This window comes from Argopecten irradians, chromosome 12 (assembly GCF_041381155.1).
Source record: "Argopecten irradians isolate NY chromosome 12, Ai_NY, whole genome shotgun sequence".
Lineage (NCBI taxonomy): Eukaryota > Metazoa > Mollusca > Bivalvia > Pectinida > Pectinidae > Argopecten > Argopecten irradians.
The window spans coordinates 23,743,558-23,759,604 of record NC_091145.1 but is presented as its reverse complement, the minus strand read 5'-3'; the positions used below and the strand labels follow the sequence as shown (position 1 = coordinate 23,759,604).

At 36.6% G+C, this 16,047-nt stretch overlaps 1 protein-coding gene across 6 annotated transcripts in view; it reads right to left on the bottom strand.

The window, feature by feature from the left end:
• Positions 1-16,047, bottom strand: part of LOC138336353 (FERM domain-containing protein 4A-like) — a 114,783-nt gene that overhangs the window by 79,106 nt on the left and 19,630 nt on the right. Inside the window, exons 1-2 of one of the 6 annotated variants that reach the window (XM_069285800.1) lie at positions 12,268-12,734; positions 10,006-10,687 (exon numbers count right to left, since the gene is read on the bottom strand). The exons of 1 other annotated variant lie outside the window; for it this stretch is intronic. In XM_069285800.1, the coding sequence (XP_069141901.1) occupies positions 10,006-10,263 (258 nt within the window). In that variant the 5' untranslated portion in view covers positions 10,264-10,687; positions 12,268-12,734. Of the gene's footprint in view, positions 1-10,005; positions 10,815-11,619; positions 11,636-11,669; positions 11,835-12,267; positions 12,735-16,047 lie in introns of those variants that run through there. 4 more of the 6 variants (XM_069285796.1, XM_069285797.1, XM_069285798.1 and 1 more) reach the window with 4 other exon arrangements.

Genomic DNA, 16,047 nt, shown 5'->3' with positions numbered 1-16,047 from the left:
CTGACCTGTCGACACTCTGGAGGTGTTACGACTGTCAGACAGACGTCAGTGATTCCCCTCCTCCCAATTAAACACCAATCACAGACATCATTTGGCACATTCAAAAATTACTGTAATGGTGAAACATCAGCCAGAGAATGTCAGGAGGCAAAGAGGCTATTAAGTGAGATGGTTTGATTCCATGATTTACACATATTTATAAGGATGCCACTGAAAAACAAATATCAATAGTCAAAACCTAAAAGAATTTTGATCATTGAAATTATCTCCTGTGTGAATAAAACTTATTCACTGAATTATCTCCCTTGAGAACAATACTTCATTTATTGAATTTTTTCCCTTGTAGATAATTTTTTCCCAAATAAATTGCCTCCATTGTGAGTAAGATTTTTTACACTCCATTGAATTATCTCCTTTGTGAATAAGACTTTTCACTGAAATTATCTGCCTTGTTAGTTAGACTTTTTCACTAAATAATATCCCCTGTAGTATACAGTGAAACTGATTTACAATGCTGTGTAGAAATGCCAGCTGGACTGAAACAAGACCACTCTATATGAGCCAGTAGTACATTTCCATGTATGTTTACATTACAACAACTTCTATATAGCACCGACTACAATCATCTCCTCCCCTTTGACAGTTCTGGCACTAGTCGATGATCAATTCAATATTAATGTCCCTCTCTTGTCCTAATATATGACTTATATTCATGGTTTTGTACAGATCCACACAGAAACAGACACTTTTATTTGACACATTAGTATGAGATTAGTACTGTTATACTGTTTATATACATATTTTTATAGAAGCTTGCTATGCTGTTATTTCTTTGGTCTGAATTAAACTGCTAGAATACCACAGGCAGGCAATACAACAACACTACCGTACCATGATCAACCCTAAACCTAATGTAAACATCATCTAAAATCATCATGACAAACACAAATAGCCATTGATTGTTACAACATCAAACAAGATTCAGAATTAAAATTTACAAAGTCGACACAAATTAATACACCTTTTTGCCCTGTATTGAATTCACTGGTGTAAAAGAACACAAATGAGTGATGGAAAACGTTTTGACACAAAGAGTCCTGATTTTTTTTTGAGAACATTGTGTCTGGGTAGGAGTTTGTACATGTGTCTGAGGTCAATAAAAGCGTGGGGAACAAGGAAGTGGAATATTCTCATTCTTACCGACAAAATAAACCACAATCCACACATATATCACGACAAACAATATGTATACACAAACTTCTGTCTGCATCACAACAGGCACATCAGAGAAACCCCAACATACCTATGTTTATCACCGACTCATGTTACATTATGTTACAGAGCTCGTAATAATGACGAGCTGCATTTATTACTGATATATATATATATACAGTATTAACATGTCCTTAAAGTAAATTGAATATTTCAATATGATAATTCCGATCCTTTGAGATACTTTGAGCGCTAGCAGCTGCTGTATGTGTACACGGACTGTTACAGAGCGAGGCGTACCTCCTGTCAGCGAATAACATGGCTTACAATCTCATCAGGATCTAAATTAAGACATTTAGTCAAGATAATGGATTAATTACTAATGACTGAATTACAATTTGTCTTAAATTAGAAAATGTTGATACTTAAGACAAATAACCAGGATCTTTAGTTTAAATTTTTGTGTGTATGACCTGGTGCATATTCCTTAACAAAGTTATCTCCCTTTGTCCAACGCCTGTCTGGTTTACAACTTAGAATCTTTTTAATGCACATGTAAATTTGCCAAAGTCATCAATAGTAACAGAAAGTTCACAGAGGCAATTGTAGGCTGAGGGAGGAACTCTTGTGGAGTTAGAGATAACAAAGTGATTGAGATATACACAAATCTTCTAACCCAGCCTAAAACCTCCACTCCCGACAGCCTATCAGGGCCAAACAACAGTTCTTTATATGTGAAAGCACAGTTGTTTTTTATTTCATCTCCAAATTTCAGTTATAAACAGGGAAGTGGGATCAGAGGCTTGAGGAAGGCCTTTGTAGGTATATATCAGGCTGGTGAGACTGGTGGACTGAGCACATACCTAATCACTGCATACATATCCGCTGGTCTTTGATAATCCTGCCATAACATAACATATGGGTAGGATTTCTCCTCAAACAAAAGACCAGATCCTAACAATCAAGACCAGTAACCTATAGTACTGGAAAACCATTCTTCTTATTTGTTTTTTTTACTCATCTGATACAAGTGTTCTATTGATACACATTTCCATCAGTTTAGATTTCTTTGGAAGTCAACCAATAACATTTCATTTCACACTTTAATTTAATCACTATACCTTGTATATGATGTGAGGACACTAACATATTAGTAGTAAGATGTCATATTATTTCTCATGTACCATAAACGACCAGTCCTAAACTCATACTGGACAATAAGCCATCGCCACAAATTTACAATCAAAAGAGCCTGCTAAACCCTTTTTCTTACCAAGCAGTGATAATCAAAGCCCCTATTAGACAATAGGCCCCCATGCATCACCATACAGTAAGCTCTAGCATGACTATTCTCCCTCCCTTCCAGGGCACAAATAAAAGACTCTGTCTGGTGCTTTTTCCCATTTAATCCATTTATCATTTTATCCCAGGTACAGTTATACAATTATAAGCCCCTGCACCCCTTTCTCCTTATTGTGTGCCATGTTTTATACATGTACATGTACAAGCCATAAGGCTTAAAGTTTAATTAACAATCAATCAATCAATCAATCAGTCAAAAGCCCCTGATTTAAGGCTAACTCAATCTTTACTACAAACTGATGTGTCCTCATACCTCATTCCTTCATCAAGCCTATATACTAGACATTGAGCTCTCTTCCCTTTATAACCATCTAATTGTAAACTCCTGCTTTGCAAAATTTTAACCTTTCAAATATTGCTCAGCAAATATTTCTCCCTCCCTCCATTTAATCTTCTTTCAAATACATTTGATAATCTAGTACAATATGACTCATACTTTAATTTATCTATTTTCTTCCTTTTTTAATTTGTGAATAAATGTATCTCACAGGGGTATGACAAATGTTAATTAATTCCTGGTTTAATTTTGTGAATACCAAGCCCTCTTTTTTATTTCACATATTTTATATTGGGTTTAGTATCAGAAACCTTTATTGTTATATCAAATTACTATTAAACAAAAGCATAAATTGGCATTCGTGAATATCAACATAGCTGAGTTCATACAATTACTTAGCTCTTTTACCAGTCAGCAGTAAAGTCGAGCCAGCAGAGGTATTGCGGAGAATTAATTCTCTACTATAAGTAATAATTTACAGTTCAGTGGGCAGACATCCTTAGTCAATGTATTCAGCTGTAAATCAAGCACAGCCAATTCCAGACAGATACATTATAAAGCATGTATTTCCCTGGAGTACACTTCTCTGGGATGTTCTCTAGCTCCCTGGATTAAGATTCCAACATTTGTAGGAAGTAAATATAGGATGTAAATAGTAACCCACTTAATATCAGAGATTTTTTAAGTCCTGGATAATTAACCCACTTAATATCAGAGATTTTTTAAGTCCTGGATAATTTATCAATTAATATCAGTGATTTTTAGGCTTGAACTAGCATATTCCAGGACAAAGTACGTCTGAAATAATAGAACTGTCACCAGTGTCAATATATAGTAGTGAGTGACTGTTCTGGCAGATACTATGACAGATGTTGATATAAAAATCTCTGTTCTGTTCATAAATGTGTCCAATCTAACTCCCTATCCAGTTTATACTACTCAGATCTAACTCCCTATCCAGTTTATACTACTCAGATCTAACTCCCTATCCAGTTTATACTACTCAGATCTAACTCCCTATCCAGTTTATACTACTCAGATCTAACTCCCTATCCAGTTTATACTACTCAGATCTAACTCTCTATCCAGTTTATACTACTCAGATCTAACTCCCTATCCAGTTTGTACTACTCAGATCTAACTCCCTATCCAGTTTATACTACTCAGATCTAACTCCCTATCCACTTTATACTACTCAGATCTAACTCCCTATCCAGTTTATACTACTCAGATCTAACTCCCTATCCAGTTTATACTACTCAGATCTAACTCCCTATCCAGTTTATACTACTCAGATCTAACTCCCTATCCACTTTATACTACTCAGATCTAACTCCCTATCCAGTTTATACTACTCAGACCTAACTCCCTATCCAGTTTATACTACTCAGATCTAACTCCCTATCCAGTCTATACTACTCAGATCTAACTCTCTATCCAGTTTATACTACTCAGATCTAACTCCCTATCCATTTGTACTACTCAGATCTAACTCCCTATCCAGTTTATACTACTCAGATCTAACTCCCTATCCAGTTTATACTACTCAGATCTAACTCTATCCAGTTTATACTACTCAGATCTAACTCCCTATCCATTTATACTACTCAGATCTAACTCCCAATCCAGTTTATACTACTCAGATCTAAATCCCTATCCAGTTTATACTACTCAAATCTAACTCTATCCAGTTTATATTACTCAGACCATAACTCTCTAATCCTATCAGTTTATACTACTCAGATCTAACTCCCTATCCAGTTTATACTACTCAGATCTAAATCCCTATCCAGTTTATACTACTCAGACCTAACTCCCTATCCAGTTTATACTACTCAGATCTAAATCCCTATCCAGTTTATACTACTCAGACCTAACTCCCTATCCAGTTTATACTACTCAGATCTAACTCTCTATACAGTTTATATTACTCAGATCTAACTCCCTATCCAGTTTATACTACTCAGATCTAACTCTCTATACAGTTTATACTACTCAGATCTAACTCCCTATCCAGTTTATACTACTCAAATCTAACTCTATCCAGTTTATATTACTCAGATCTAACTCTCTATACAGTTTATACTACTCAGATCTAACTCTCTATACAGTTTATACTACTACTCAGATCTAACTCTCTATACAGTTTATACTACTCAGATCTAACTCCCTATCCAGTTTATACTACTCAGATCTAAATCCCTATCCAGTTTATACTACTCAGACCTAACTCCCTATCCAGTCTATACTACTCAGACCTAACTCCCTATCCAGTTTATACTACTCAGATCTAACTCCCTATCCAGTTTATACTACTCAGATCTAACTCCCTATCCAGTCTATACTACTCAGATCTAACTCCCTATCCAGTTTATATACTCACTACTCAGATCTAACTCCCTATCCAGTTTATACTACTCAGATCTAACTCCCTATCCAGTTTATACTACTCAGATCTAACTCCCTATCCAGTCTATACTACTCAGATCTAACTCCCTATCCAGTTTATACTACTCAGATCTAACTCCCTATCCAGTTTATACTACTCAGATCTAACTCCCTATCCAGTTTATACTACTCAGATCTAACTCCCTATCCAGTTTATACTACTCAGATCTAACTCCCTATCCAGTTTATACTACTCAGATCTAACTCCCTATCCAGTTTATACTACTCAGATCTAACTCCCTATCCAGTTTATACTACTCAGATCTAACTCCCTATCCAGTTTATACTACTCAGATCTAACTCCCTATCCAGTTTATACTACTCAGATCTAACTCCCTATCCAGTTTATACTACTCAGATCTAACTCCCTATCCAGTTTATACTACTCAGATCTAACTCCCTATCCAGTTTATACTACTCAGATCTAACTCCCTATCCAGTTTATACTACTCAGATCTAACTCCCTATCCAGTTTATATACTCAGATCTAACTCCCTATCCAGTTTATACTACTCAGATCTAACTCCCTATCCAGTTTATACTACTCAGATCTAACTCCCTATCCAGTTTATACTACTCAGATCTAACTCCCTATCCAGTTTATACTACTCAGATCTAACTCCCTATCCAGTTTATACTACTCAGATCTAACTCCCTATCCAGTTTATACTACTCAGATCTAACTCCCTATCCAGTTTATACTACTCAGATCTAACTCCCTATCCAGTTTATACTACTCAGATCTAACTCCCTATCCAGTTTATACTACTCAATCTAACTCAGTTATACTACTCAGATCTAACTCCCTATCCAGTTTATACTACTCAGATCTAACTCCCTATCCAGTTTATACTACTCAGATCTAACTCCCTATCCAGTTATATACTACTCAGATCTAACTCCCTATCCAGTTTATACTACTCAGATCTAACTCCCTATCCAGTTTATACTACTCAGATCTAACTCCCTATATCCAGTTATATCTACTCAGATCTAACTCCCTATCCAGTTTATACTACTCAGATCTAACTCCCTATCCAGTTTATACTACTCAGATCTAACTCCCTATCCAGTTTATACTACTCAGACCTAACTCCCTATCCAGTTTATACTACTCAGATCTAACTCCCAATCCAGTTTATACTACTCAGACCTAACTCCCTATCCAGTTTATACTCAAATCTAACTATCCAGTTTATATTACTCAGACCTAACTCTCTATACAGTTTATACTACTCAGACCTAACTCTCTATACAGTTTATATTACTCAGATCTAACTCCCTATCCAGTTTATATACTACTCAGATCTAACTCTCTATACAGTTTATACTACTCAGATCTAACTCCCTATCCAGTTTATACTACTCAAATCTAACTCTATCCAGTTTATATTACTCAGACCTAACTCTCTATACAGTTTATACTACTCAGATCTAACTCCCTATCCAGTCTATACTACTCAGATCTAACTCCCTATCCAGTTTGTACTACTCAGATCTAACTCCCTATCCAGTTTATACTACTCAAATCTAACTCTATCCAGTTTATATTACTCAGATCTAACTCTCTATACAGTTTATACTACTCAGATCTAACTCTCTATACAGTTTATACTACTCAGATCTAACTCCCTATCCAGTCTATACTACTCAGATCTAACTCCCAATCCAGTTTATACTACTCAGATCTAACTCCCTATCCAGTTTATACTACTCAAATCTAACTCTATCCAGTTTATACTACTCAGATCTAACTCTCTATCCAGTTTATACTACTCAGATCTAACTCCCTATCCAGTTTATACTACTCAGATCTAACTCCCTATCCAGTTTATACTACTCAGATCTAACTCCCTATCCAGTTTATACTACTCAGATCTAACTCCCTATCCAGTTTATACTACTCAGATCTAACTCCCTATCCAGTCTATACTACTCAGATCTAACTCCCTATCCAGTCTATACTACTCAGATCTAACTCCCTATCCAGTTTATACTACTCAGATCTAACTCCCTATCCACTTTATACTACTCAGATCTAACTCCCTATCCAGTCTATACTACTCAGATCTAACTCCCTATCCAGTTTATACTACTCAGATCTAACTCCCTATCCAGTCTATACTACTCAGATCTAACTCCCTATCCACTTTATACTACTCAGACCTATTACGTTATGTTCCTATTTAACTTGACACACATGCTGATGGTGGTAGACAGACTACATCTGTAACTGGTAGATATTATATAGGATGTGAGGATTAGGATGCAGGTGTACCCAACCTAACACACCCATCAGCATCAATACTCCACTTTACACTAACAAGTACAACATCTCCTCCTCACTTCCTGAATAATTGGAACAAGTAGCAGTGAGAATGAAACTTACCGTCTAATATTAGATAGAGTAATTCATTCAATTGAATTAAACCAGCCCATACCTGTGTGCTCAGTGCTAACAGACACATTAGGTGAACATTATCATTTGTTACTGTCACTTACTGTAGTGCATTCCAATCACAGGTATACAGTCCTTACTTTCTCTTTACTAATATTTATCATTAGACAACTCCAGAGGAGATTGCAGTTGATTAATCTATCAGTGGAGAAATCTGTGTCACATTAGATATAGCTGAAGGAAAAGATATGTCAGTGAATGTTGTGATAAATTCTTCTGACTATACAAATGTCAATCAGGCTCTTATTTCAATCTAAACCGATAAAGGATGCACAAGGGAAACATTCTCTCCATTGTGCTTAATTATTTAACACACTCAAATTGCTAAATGGAGTATGAACTCAGTACTGCCCTTGGGGGCATCTGGTAATAACCACCTCTGTTGAAACAAGAGGTCCATGGGACCTGCTAATATATGTGTTTCAGTTCTGATAGGGCTAGACTGGGCTCTAGAGGGTCAGGGTAAATCCATATGGTATTGACCATAGCCCCAGAGAGCTAACCAGATCACTTATGTATTTATACAGGAGCCTATTGAAATCCCCAGGGCTGACCTTATAAATAAAACATTGGGACATAATAATGATCAATTTCCCCACATTTACTGGTATAATTGTGGGCTGTCAGTCAGGTGGAGGTTGTGTGTGGCTCCTCAGGCCACCAAATCTATTCTCTTCATGTAAAACATGGGAGGGGAACAGGGGGATCAGTTCATACAGATATTTATATAAGTGACCATGTGGTGTACAAGAGGTTTCTAATAGAGCTTATTGATGGGTGGAGTGGATAACCATCATTTTATCAGATATACAGCCTGTTAATGAAGGGTTACTTTTATGTCTGTAGGATTACAATGTACAGGACAGTGAGCCAGGGGGATGGTGAGGGGGAGGCTGGTATTCCAGTGATGGGCAACATGCACATAATCTACACAGCTACAACATGCAGGGGAATCATCCACCAATATCTAGACATCCTACTATTCTCCAGGGTTTGGATATACCCCACAGTATTAGCACCAGGTAGAGCACCTGCTAATGATTGTTTATTACCACAGGTTTATATCTAATTAGTGTTTGTCAAACATCTACACCATCCTGCAGCCAACCACCAATTAAGTATCCCCAATAATCAACCAATTAACAAAAATAGATCTACTAACGAGATTTACCTCCCATGGAAACTCGAAAGACATTTCCTGAAAATTCAATAGTAGCATTCAATAATTTAATTTGTATTTTCAATGTTAATTGAACAGGTGTTTTATTTGAATATACGCCTAATAAATTTTTGTTTACAATGCTAGAAATATATCATAACACTTACAGTGTAAATTCTTTATATTATATATATATATATACTTATATTCTATACAGCTTTTTGGGGCTAAACATGCAATAACATTACATTGAATACCTATTGAACTTCAAATTTCTATCACACTTATATAATCTAATACAACTCTCAGTTGACTTTAAAGCTTAGACCTTCAAATTCCTTACATTTAATCTCTTTCCAATCCAGATTTACAATACAACGGATAAAATGGCACTAGCCTCTCAGAAGGTAAATCGGTAATAATTTTCTACTGAATACCTTAACCTGAAATTCCTATCACACCTACCTACTAAAACCACTCATGTCTATGGTGTAATCTCCGTCCCAAACCATTAAACATTGGCAAACCCCGTTTATAAACATAGAGGCTCAGATAAAGTTGTAGCTGTATGGCTTCAGGTTGTTCTCTACCAAATCTACATGTACCTATCTAGAACAAACAGCCAGCAATTTCAAAGTAAGCTAATTCCACCCAGAATACCTGTACAGAATCTTAGCCTTAAGTATTCCAACAGATTATGGAACGGCATCTCCACAAAAGAGGCTATTGTCTGCAGTATCATGGGTTAACATGAGTGTGATTTTTTTTTTATTTTGGGAATAAACAGAGCATCAAGATTACTTATCTCAGCACATAATAATTATAATATCCACATGCTACAAAATACTTCAAACCTTTTATTTTAATAACCTTAAGTTTCGGAGCAAATCCCCAGTAAATTGGGAAGACACCCCTGTAATTCACGAGCAAGCACCTGTAAATCAGGACCAAGCACCTATAAATCAGGACCAAGCACCTATAAATTAGGAGCAAGCCCTATAAATAAGGAGCAAGCCCCTGTTCTTAGAAATATACGCCTGTAATTTAAAGGAGTACACCTGTATACTTTAGAACCTCCCTGTAACTTACCGTGTAGGTTTTAGTCTCGAACATCTTCACTAGGTGCCGTACAGAATTCCTGGATCCTGTTCGTACCAGGGCCACCAAACTGTGTTCCCTCTTTCTGGGAATATTTTCCTTTGGCGTTGTTGATTTAACATCCTGCGATTTAGATCTGCGGACTCGAAATCGAGATCGTGATCGACTACGACTTTCCCGACCCCCAGATTCAGGACTATCTGGTAGGTCCTCCGCAAATCCTACTTTCTTTTTGCCTTTACTTGGCATTTTAAATAATCCTTCATCCAGATAGTTGCACCACTTTTAATTAGTAATCCCAAACTACGGCAGAACCATCATTATCGGGGTCCTCATTTCTATTGAGTAAAGCTGTTGTCATACTTGTATGTGATGCTGATAGAGATCATAACATTACAAAATACTGTTACACAATAGTGTTATTGTCAGAGTAACAAACATTCTGATCATACGCCCATCATAAAAGGCTGTGTTTCTGGAGTCATCATGAATGAAAAAGACCACACTTCCCAGTCACGAACATGCTCAATTGTACAGTGGTATAGACATACGTTTGGAATGTCAATTTGTGACTGGCCACTGAGTTTCTGGAAACCCAAGGTACGTTAGAATCCCGCAGTGAATGTACACAAGTCTATGGACCCTTGGACGTCATAATCAAAACCACTTCCTCCTTCAGAAACAAAACATACACATTTCAATACTGGTACCCGTTACAGAATTACATACAAAACTCAACATGATACCTAAGCATTACTCATAGTTTCTTAATAGAATGGCTATAATATTTCACCTAAATTAATAAAAGTCCTTAAATGTATGTAATATTTGACCACTTCTATATTAACATTTAAGCTACTTAATTTGAAATTATTTCTGGCCTAGCTTGTCACGAACATCTACATTAACCTTATGGACCGGATATATGAAACTTCTGTATTAAAAGGGCCTATTTCCTGTACACATTTACAATATATGTTTATGGGAACATGTTCACTATACCTACCTAATTATTAAACATCTATAATATCATATTAAACTTAACACAAGACATGGAGGTAAAAATGCAACAAAAGACAAACAATAATGGCTAAAACTCCTGTGTCTGTAAAACCTTATGAATAAGTACTGTGACAAAATTACTGCAGGTATTCCAAGGCTAAATTCCAGGGATATTTTCCAAAGCTAGCATAGCAGATAGCAATCTGTGGATGTTTGTACACGGTGAATAGACTCCTCCACCCAGTACTACACTGGGTAGCCTTACAGATATTATCCAACACGGTTAAGATATTATCTCATTTGTTCTAATATTAGGTGTGAATCCGATAATTAACGAGATATAACACCTGAGCAGCTTATACAGGTATGATTTACTGTTATAAGAACTAGACACAATAAGCTTTCGTGCTCTACTTAGGCCTTGTAGTATTCCACTCTTTCTGTACAGCCAAGATTTTAAATCCAAAAGTGCAATAGAATAATAATCACGAAGTGAAATCCAGTGAAATCCTCCAGAAAAGCACAATAGCTAGAATGATTGACTGTCGATCACTCTATAAGCGATCCGATAAACCACGAGACCTGGTACTGTTCTGTCCTTACCACGTTTTGATTACATTCCAATCCAATCTGTAGAAGCGTTTGACTTTTACCTGAGAACACGACCCCTCTATCCCTGGGGATATTACACCTGGTGGACAGGTAGGTTATCGGTATATTGACCCACGAGGAGTGTGTGTCCGTGTGTATGTGTGCTCCCCCAGCTCAGCAATCAGCCACACAACCAACACTCAACCATGTCATTCATCTCAATATAGGCAAACAAATCATCTGTGACATTTCTTCAAACAGCGACACGCATATCTGTTCAATGAATGTAGTAAATCCTCTCCAATCCTATTTGTCTTAGCGTGAACAGGTAAATTATAAACATCCTTGTAACACTCTATTCAACACCGAAATATTTAAAAAAAGAATTAATTACCTGGGAAAATTTGTAAAATCAATACACAATTCAAAAGATAATCTGCCCTCTTCTGAGCAAAACATTCCAAAGACTTAGGTTCAATATGCTTTAAATTTTGAATGGATCATACCACAAAACTACCTGTATGTGTCATAGTCCTGTATAATAAGTCCCATATTTCTCATGGTCCATTGTGCGCAAGCAATCTCATTCGTTTTATTGTAAGATCCTGTTAGGATGTAAAGCTCTAGGTGAGAATGTATAGCCTCAGGTTTACCACCTACCTGTTAAATCACTCAAAAAAATATGTATTTTCTCCTGGAGCATGTCTGATTATAGAGACATGGCAAAAACACTCAAATTCCTATAGGCCCTCGATACTTCATCTGTAAGTACAGTCGGGTAATACTGTTGAGTATAAACACTCAAATCCTCATCTGTATGTAAGACAATGTGTTGGTGCACGTGCCTGTCACATAACTTGTGTTCCAATCTCTGTCACTGTATCGCAGCTAACACCTCCACAACATGTACACCATCCATTAGCGTATCTCTTAGTTCAATGCTTCCAGATGATCTCTAAATCGGCTCTCGGACTCCATCACGAAAACATGACTATCTCATTTCTCTGTTAAGCTGAACACAATATTTGTTATAGCCTTGTTAGATTATTGAAGAGCTACCCTTCACAAACCCGAAATACCAGTCAGGTGAGACTGGAGCAGTATACCTCCTCTACCTTACACCACAGCCTGTTGTACAGAGCTACACACCAATCTGCCCATCTCCACACTTTCTCAGTACATGTGAGATATCATCGCCCTGTCAGCTGGTGCCTCCCCTACAACAGTTGATCACTTGTCCAAAACTCTGACAGTTTCATCACATTTCCTTTTGGTCTTGGCACAATACACACTGTTATATATATACAGGGCTCATCACCGACCTCCCATGAAATTCGGAACCTAAAAATCTACTGTTTACCTTGGCTCCTCTGACCTCTAATGAAAATTCAGATCCGACCTGTCATGAAAATCGGAGCCTACAAATTTATTCTATCAGAATAACTCTATCGACCTCCCAAGAAACTTGGAACTTACTAATTAATTCACAAACTTTAAATCCTGAGTAGGCAGAGTTCCTGCCTGAGCAGGAAGGTGAGAAATTCAGTCTGATTTACCGGCAGTAAAAAGAGCCACCTTGCAATATCACACAGCCTGGAATACCATGGTGAACGGATGCCAGTAGAGACACCTGATCCAGCGTATGTACCACCAGTACCTATGACAGTTCGTCAGAATGTCACTCCGCCCACTTCAGCCACAGAACCCTATCTAATTAGTCCGTCTCCAGACAATAGCGAGTGAGAGATTGATCTATTATGACCAATCAATGTCCCCCTATGTGCCTGATGTAACCAAAGATCGCTTCACCTATAATTAAAATTCCGACATGCCTGCATTGTCATCCACTCCGTACTCAACAGTATGGCTGTATCCACAATGCTTTGTCCGTTACAGCAGTCTATCGCATTACCTCTGATATTCCACACACTATGGTAATATACTACCAGTTTTCCCAATATATATTGATATGTATAACTCGCACCTTTCGGAATGGATTGTGGAGATATCTGAACACATATCTATATATATTTAGTTTTATTACTATGCGATTTCAATGATAACCAGAATTTTATTGATTAATACTCACATTCCTGTATAAACAGAATTTGTGTTTTTTATACATATAAATGTAGTCGGAACACAGGGTGAGCCGTCATCATTAAAAATATGTAAATGTCTGCAAAAATGCTTATGTCATTCACAATTGTTTATATTGTTGTTTCCGTCCAAAAAATCGAATTACAGATTTTAAAATTCAATAGAATAGCAACCTGTTTCAGATGACAAAGCAAAATAATTTAACTTTGAATTTAAATGAAAAATTTAAGGTATTAAGCATTTCATTACCATTGTTTGTTTACAATAGTTTTAAAAAAAATCTGTCGTTGTGTATTTACATATGCTGTATTGTGGCAGTCGTATACCCAGACCTAAATCAATACACCAGGTACGTTATGAAATGTGGATGACAGGTGCCTATACAGCAGATATGGATACTGTTGTCTAGGCCACATGTTATAAGTAAAGGGATACTTCAGTCTACATGGTGCTACATATATATACCCTCCATGTAATGCATGTGTCAATGAGCACACAACATGCCCAAGCCTGGGAATAATAAGGAATATTCTCATATTTAATAGGACTTGACTCAAGTTCATTTACCATGACAGCATGTGTGGTGTATTTTGCACTTACAATTTTTTTATAGCAATAAGGATGAAAATAGTGGCTGCATATATATATATAGCTTATACAGGTTAAATGATGTATATCTGCATATTATGAACTTAAGTGATGAAATGTTAATTGAAAAGCATTATGAAAATTTGTTTTTCCCCATGACATTCTTTGTGTGAAATATTTCTACAATCAAAATATCACAGTTATCCACCCTTGGTTTAGTTTGCTTGGTTTAACATCCTTTTACCAGCCAAGAAGCTTGTACTATAGGTTTAGAAGGTAGAAAAATGAGAAAAAAAAAAAGAAAAAAAAACGGAAAAAACCACCCATCTGCAGCAAGCAAATTGTAACTTTCGCTCCACATGGTTTACTAATATAAGAGCTGGCGGCCCAGAGGTGGATATAGCTTGTGGTATATGTCTTAACCACTTGGCCACTTGACCAAAATAGTATTCTATGGATTAATTTGTACAAGGGAAATATGTTTGAACTAGTCAAAGGTCAACCCAATCAACTGTCTATGTGACAAGCATATGACATTTGACCTGAAATGACATTGGTCAGTCAGAGTTGTTCAGTCAGGATTGGTCAGTTGGGGATGAGTTTTGTTCCCCTATAGACAAGATTGACAGCTACACACTGGTATAATAATTGAGATGACCTTTACACAAAGGTCAAACATCTTAACAGTAAGGAAAGTTGTACTGGTCAATGTATAACCAGTAATGCACAAGTCTACACATTGATGTTCCATTCATGAAACCAATATGCAGCCTGGCTATGGGAATGTTCCAAACTTCTCTAATCTATAAGTTAGTATATAAATACCTGATGTATACAAATATAACCATGGCCTATATGTCAGTTATATCATACATAGGTATCAAGGTGAGTTTATCTGTATGATGAAAACCACGGTACACCCTATCTCTGGTGAATCTTCCTCATCTAAAAACCTAAAATTTGGAGTTATCTCGCTGCCAAAAACTAAAACCTCGTCCATTTTAATGGTATCCTGTTTTGATCGTTAAGGACTGGCCTATCATGTGACCTGTTACCAGGTCTCGCCCAGGTTTCCGGGTCAGCGGAGGGGTATACCTGTATTATTATATACAACATCCCTCTTTATGACTAGCCTGACTCCATTAGACTAGCAGCAGGGCCCTTTAGGGTAAACATCTCCAGGCCTGGTCTATACAATGGAACAGCCCCAGTATACAAACACTAACCTTAGGTGTATAGTTTACATCAGAAACTGTCAAGAGCTGTACAAAGACATAAATTCATTTTATAACAAATATGAAACAAACTTAAGCTTGTAGATTTAATGTGAAAATGAAATTGATAGATTTTGGACATCAACCCAACCATGCAGCCATTAACACCTTCAAAGTATAGTTCTGGATTCAAACTAAGTTCATTAATTCTAATGAGTTTCTTTAGCACAATTCCTCCCCTTCTATATGCCTATTGGATATAGTACATACAACTGATCTTCTGCGATTTAGTTTATGTATATTGCAGACAATAAAAATCCACATAAAACAATTACTGTGGAAAAGTTTTACCATAACTACAGGTACATATTAGAGCATTTTAACTGTACATGTGAATTGCAAAAATAAATCACTTTGAAAAAGTTGTTGGGCAAGGAAACACAAAATTTACAGTATATAAAACAAAGTTGATCTGATCCGACTTTTCCGATTATTGATGGTTTGATTTCAATCCTACGTTATAACCTCATTAATCGAT